A 6,628-nucleotide genomic window follows, 5' to 3' on the forward strand; every position below is an offset into this window, starting at 1 on the left:
TTCTACTATCTCCTAGAATTCCCCAGCAGGATTGACTCAGAGTGGTGACTTATTTTTACAACACTTCTTTCCCTTCTCTGTCCCACTTCTCCACTTCTCTACCAGAACTTCCTGGGGTCACCTCTCAAATAAACTACACACAGAGTCTGCTTCTGAGAAAATGTAAACTTAGAAAGGAAAGTGGTGATACTGGGCGGATGAAGCACTTATTCTACACATGTCCCTTGAATGTGCTGAACTAGAGTCAAGCTAAATAGGATCACTGATGATCATTTGTAAGAAAGTCCTTTGTAAAAATGTCATCTTTTCTGTATTCACTTTTTTGAGGGAAAAAATTTGGAATAGTGGGATGACACTGGTCTTAGAGCAGAAGACAAAATCGAATGTAATTCATGGGAAATCACCTAATTTCTTCAAGTTTCTCTGTTCCCTTCTCTATCAAATGAACACAATACCCATTTCTTAGGGTTGTTGAGAGAATTGATTGAAATAACATTGAAAATGGTTGACACTAGGGCCTCAATAATATTTGTTGAATGCCAATCTGATTTATGAAGACTAGGTAATATACTTATTTTCATTGTAATGTTTACATAACCTTGATTTATACTCATGAATTACATATAAATAGGACTTTAACACTTCCTAAGCCAGTGAAACTAACTATTGAAATAAGACTGCCCAGAAATGATTTTTAAGTTGTAATTAGATGATTATTATTTCCTAGAAACACACAGCTCTTTAGTTTTGGATATAGTCTCACAAATTATGGTTTGAAGAATAAAGAAATAAATGATATACCAACCATTCAAAAATCACTAAAATCATGTTTAAAGATAAAATCTAGCCCATAGAAACAAGAACAACAGACTTACAGCTCAGGCTTCCTGTGAAAGGCTGAATAATGCATCCCCCACCCCACAGAGGTATACATCCTAATCCTCAAAACCTGTAAATGTTATCTTATATATCAAAAGGGACTTTCCAGATGTGATCAAGTGAGGGATTTTGCAACGAGAAGATTATCCTGAATTATCCGAGTGGGCCTGATATACTCACAAAGGTTCTTCTTAGGAGGAGGAAAACAAGGAAGAATCAGAGAGAAGGCAAGGTAACAAAGGAAAAAGAGATTGTACCACAAGCTAAGGACTGTTAGCGGCCTCTAGAAGCTGGAAGAAGCAAGAAATGGATCCTACCCTGGAGCTTCCAGAAGAAACCAGTCCTGCCGATGCCTTAATCTTAGCCACATAAGATTCATTATAGACTTCCGGCCTTCAGAACTGTAACACAATAAACTTCTGTTGTTTTAAGCCATGGAATTTGTGGCCAATTTTCACAGTGGCACTTTGCTACCAGAGCTTTGAGAAGAATCAATTATCCACATAGCATGTGGTCTCTGTAAGTAAAGCCTCTCAGCAGGAACCTAGTCATTCCCTCCTCTCTCACATTATTTTTACTCGAATTCAGTAGAGAAAAAATATAAAACAGAAATATGTTGTAAGTAAGGAGTTGCTCCAAATGTTAATCTCCAGAATAGCAAAGTTAATAATATATTTATCTTAGGTAACCAAGACAAAAAGATCCCAGTGTTAGGACTTAGAACACTCAAGATGGAGTTCAGATCAATAAATGTTCTAGATAAGCACTGTCCAATAGAAATAAATATCCATATATGCCATTTAAAGTTTTCTAGTAGCCACATTTTTTAAATGTGAAAGAAACAGAAGCAATTAATTTTAATAACAATTTTATCTAATGCAGTATATCCACATTACCATTTCAACATCTAATCAATACCAAATGATTAGTGAGATAGTTCCTATTCTTTTTCTTCCTACTACATCTTGAAAATTAGATGTGTATTTTATACATTTTACAGCACATCTCAACTTAGACTGGTTATATTTCAGGTATTCAACAGCCACTTGGGACTCCTGGTTACCATCTTTGCTGTATTGGACAGGTCTAGGGTATCTAAATAGTTTCAATACCCAAAGGACATAAAAAATATAAGGCAAGCCAAATTCTGAAGCTTAAGAGCAGGTACATGCATACAGCTAATGATTTATTCATTTGATGAGCGTTGATTGTCTACTGTGCACTAAGTACCATTTAAGAAGCACATAATTTTCTAGGTTATAAAATCATAGTGCAGTGTTTCAATTAAAAAGAACTGATGCTTATACTGGAAATCTCTATACAGCAGTCACAGTTTTTCCTATAAGTTGCGAAACCCCAGGAAATAAGCAGTAGACACAGTTTTCTGCAATGGGTGCCTTGTGTTCTCTGTAACAGTGTCTTATCCGTAATATGGAGTCTAGAGCTGATTAACATGGGTCCTGGACATTCCTAAAGAGCTGACCACTTGACATTTCCAAGCATGTTGAGCAAATAATAAACACACCAGCTCATAAACTTGATAATCGTCCAAAGAAACTATGGTTCACATCTTGAAAACAGCAGAATTGCAGAATCCTGACATGGATTCTCCAGTTTAATATGCTTTGGTTTATCCAGGGGCTTTTGGCTTTTAATTTAATTTGGTGGTCCTTTGAAAGTGAAGCTCCTGGAGGTCAGTTTGCTGGCTGCTAAAGAACTATTAATCTCATCTCCAAATAGCATTTGGTCTTTTTAAAGCGGGCTTTCTAGCAATGCAAGAACCTCTAGCATTCAAGGAAAATGTGATTATGAGCAAATTTTATCTGCTTACATTTTTATCATGAAAAGGAAATTGAAACTTGCGATCATACATTCTAAGAACCTGGTTTGAGGTTTGTTCTGTTTGAACTTCAAAATCTCTTAATACCATGGCTAACTCTGATGAAATATTTTTTTCCTGTAAGTCAAACAAAGATAGGCAAACCTTCAAGAAGGCTGTACCAAACCAAAGCTCTTATCCTACTCTCCCCAGGAATCATCACTGAAAAATTTCAACTGTGCCCTCCAGGGACCTTGGGCAATATCCCAAACCTTTTTTGTGTTGCCACAACTTGGTGGTGGGGGGGGAGGGGGGAGAGGGGCTGGGGGTGGGGTCAAGGTTGCTACTAGTATCTAGTGAGTAGAAGCCACAGGTGCTGCTAAATATCCTACAATGCACAGGGCAGCACACCACCCCAACAAATAATTATCCAGCCCAGCCCAAAAGGTCAATAATGCTGCGGTGGAAAAACCATATTCTAGCAGACACCTAAGTAGAAAGCAAGACATCACAGTCAGAGAACCAGAAAACTTTCCGTTGCCAGAAGTCTGCCCTAGTGCCCTGGTGAAGAACAGAGACTTTGGGCCAGAATACCTAGGTTTGCACCCTGGCTCCATCTCTTACTGGCTGTGCTTCCTCAAGCAAATTACTTCACCTCTCTGTGCCTCGTTTTTCTCTTCTACAACACGGAGATGATGATAATAGTACCTTACACACAGAGCCGTCATGAGCTTTGGATACGTTAATAGTCCTGAAGTGCTTAGAACAGTGCCAGGTCAACAGTCACCATGTTAAGCGTGCATTTACTAAGCGTCTTTGCCGATCTCTGGAAAAAAAATGTTTCAGGTCTCAGCTAAGCTTAAGGGCAGTAGGGAACGGCTTCAGAGTCTGCATTGCCATAGCAAGAATGAGAATGGTTGTCATCTGACAACCGCGTCCTTCCTTTCCAGTTCATCAACCCTAATCAGAGAGCAGTTGAGGAGAGCAGCCCGGCTGGCTCAGCCCAAGAACAGTAAATGCTTTATCGTCCTCGGTTTCTTTCCCTCCTTCCCCAGCAAAACTAGCGACTGACAAGCACTTGGTGTCCTGTGAATAGAGTGGAAAACAAAATCACACAGATACAGAACCCACCCACCGACACGCATATTGGTCCAACCCTCACACACCTGCCCCTACAGCAGGTCTGCAGACCACCAAGCCCGCACGCACCCACGGGTCTGCGCGCAGAGCCTCCCTCCTCCTACAACAGCCAGGAGGGGCACAGCTGATGCAAAAGGAGCTAACTAGGTGCAAAGCCCCACCACAGGAGAGCAGGGAGGAAAGCCCGTGGGCGCTCCAGGCCTGGTATCCAGGTTAAATCCCGTCGCGGCGCGCACAGGCACACGTGCACACTCACACCCATACACGCGGGGGTGCCTGAAAAGACGTGGGGCCCCAAAGCGGGAGCTCAGGCCGGGGGTGGGGGGAAACCAATCGCCAGACACTCACCTGGCCGCGTTCCCGAAACCACCTGCCACCCAGGGGAGCAGCAGCGGGAGCGCAAGGCTCCAGGGCAGAGGCATTCTCGCGCGGGTCCTCCCTTCTCCTCCTGCGCCCCCTCGGGAGGACGCCGACCGGACCCCGTAGCAGCTGAGCCGCCGCCTCCTCTCTCCTCGGCCCCTCAGGTCCTCCGCTCCACTCACAGTTACCGCGTGCTGTCCCTGCGGGCTGGGAGGGGAGGCCGGGCACCGCGACAGGCGCGCTCGCGGCCTGGGGAGGGACTGGGGGCGCCCTGACAAGCCTGGCCGACGCTCCTTTGCGGATGAAGCTGGACCGGGTGAGCGAGGGAGGGCGGGGCGGGCCGTGCACATCTGGTTGGGACCCGCCCCCAGCATGACCCGCGCATCCTCTGCGCGCTCTGTTCACCCAGAAACTTCCCCCAGATTCAGGTCACTTCATGTTTGTCAGAGTCACCATCTACTGCCATCTATTTCAGGCATGGGGCAGATTTCAGTGATACCTGCACTCCAGGACTTAAGAATTCAGTTGAGAAGTCGAAGCAGGATGGAAGGATGCAGGTTCCTAAGACATGCTCCCTCACTTCTCTTTGGGTTTTCACATTCTCCCGGTTTTCTTCTACAAACTGCAAATCATGGGATGCTACAGCTGGAAGATCACTAAGTTCTGGGCAACCCTGTCATTTGGCAAGTAATCTCTCAGGCCCATTTGCAACACCTTGCTTACATGGAAACCCAGATGCTATCCCAATATAGTAACCAGTGCAGAAATTCATGGCAGAAACATGAATGCTATATGAATTCAGATTCATTTGGGTACTGACACATTCTTTGTTCTGACAACCTGTTACAGTAGAATGAATGACTGGTCCCTTTCTGTCCTTCCTACGTACACACCCTTTGGCTTCATGGTAGGGAGACACTATGACCCCACACCTTGGCTTTGGACTTGGCTGTGTGACTTGTTTGATCAGTGGTTTAAGGGCAGAAAAGTTGCAGTGTTCCAGTTCCAAGCCTAGGTCTTAACACACCTGACCTTCTATCATGGACACGAGAAGACCTTGCACCACCTAGCCTGGTGGTCCAAGGAGAATGAGAAACAGGTGAGAAAGCTACCTCGTCAATCTGCAGATCTATAGCTTGAAGCAGAGCTACTCTGTGAAGCCTCATGTATTTTACCCAATCCACATATACATGAATGAGCTCAGCTAAGGTCGCCCGGCACCAGTCAATCTACTGAAGCTTACTGTGATAGTCCTCTGACACACAGTGACCCGGTGTGAGAAATGAAATGAAAAAGGATACAGAGAAAGAGGAGGTTTGTCTTGTTTGGAAGCTTGATTCATGGTTTTATAGGCATATGCCTTAATTCTGGTCAATGAAATGTGAGAAGTAGGGAGGGGGAAGATTCTTGCTGCAGAATCTTGCTTTACATTATAATAGATGTTCTTATTGGTGCAAGCCATGTTTAGTTGGGTCTTCTATTTTACAGTTGAAGGTATCCCCGTGGATTCAGTATCCTTGGTCAGTAACTAGTTAGACCACTGAGCTGCTCATAATTAGTAGTGTCAGACATTGTCCTAAACACTTAACATATGTCATCTGATTGAACATCCACAAGCCTATGGATGGAGACCATTAGTTCCCCCATGTTTGAAGTGTCAAGAAAGTGAGTCAGAGAGGTTAAGCAGCTTGCCGGTGGTCATACAGCTAACAAGTATAGAACCAGAATTGGAAACCAGAGCTTTTCCCCACTGGGCTCTGCTGCTGTTATATCAATCTCTTTTCTCATCTTTTCACTTACTGGCAGATTCAAATGTCAGGTGAGTATCATGAATAAGGTAATAAAATGATCTCTTCAAGGCTGTCATCAAAACACTTTGAACTCTTCATACCATAACTTGTTTTATTTACTGAAAATATTAAAACTAAAAGAAAATAATATAAAGTATGAACTCTATACCTGTGGGAATCTTAAATAAAATGGAATATAAAATTTGTCTTAGTGTGGGTTTCCCCACAAGCAGACCCTGAGGCAAGGATTCAAGTAAAAGTAGTTTATTCTGGAGGTACAGAGAACATAGGTAGGTGAGTGAGGAAATGAGTTGGGAAAGAAGACAATATCAGGCGTGTATTAAGTTACCATTGTGAGCAACCGAAGGTTCATGCTGCTGGGGATCTCCCAGAGCCAGCATAGAATATGCATCTCCAAATGATTTTACCTAAAAGGCAAGGGAACTGGTATTTATACACCACTTTCATTCACTCATTACCTGAAAGCTTCTACTGTGGTACTGATCCTAGAACTCAGTCTTCTGTGCTGAAGACAGAGTGGGGCTTACAGCCAAAGAAAGCCCTCAGACAAATGGCTAGAGATACTGACTGTCGAAGTTCCTACTGAAATGTAAAGCATGAGGGGATACGGGTAGCGGCA

The 6,628-nt window shown here is 43.5% G+C and overlaps 1 protein-coding gene across 2 annotated transcripts in view; it reads right to left on the reverse strand.

Annotated features, from left to right (window-relative positions):
• Positions 1 to 4,540, reverse strand: part of EGFL6 (EGF like domain multiple 6) — a 64,221-nt gene extending 59,681 nt beyond the window's left edge. Inside the window, exon 1 of one of the 2 annotated variants that reach the window (XM_033201336.1) lies at positions 4,187 to 4,540. In XM_033201336.1, the coding sequence (XP_033057227.1) occupies positions 4,187 to 4,260 (74 nt within the window). In that variant the 5' untranslated portion in view covers positions 4,261 to 4,540. The remainder of the gene's footprint in view (positions 1 to 4,186) is intronic. The other variant, XM_033201337.1, reaches the window with a different exon arrangement.
• Between the last annotated feature and the right edge of the window lie 2,088 nt (positions 4,541 to 6,628).

Source organism: Trachypithecus francoisi, unplaced genomic scaffold (assembly GCF_009764315.1).
Source record: "Trachypithecus francoisi isolate TF-2019V2 unplaced genomic scaffold, Tfra_2.0 Lachesis_group6, whole genome shotgun sequence".
Lineage (NCBI taxonomy): Eukaryota > Metazoa > Chordata > Mammalia > Primates > Cercopithecidae > Trachypithecus > Trachypithecus francoisi.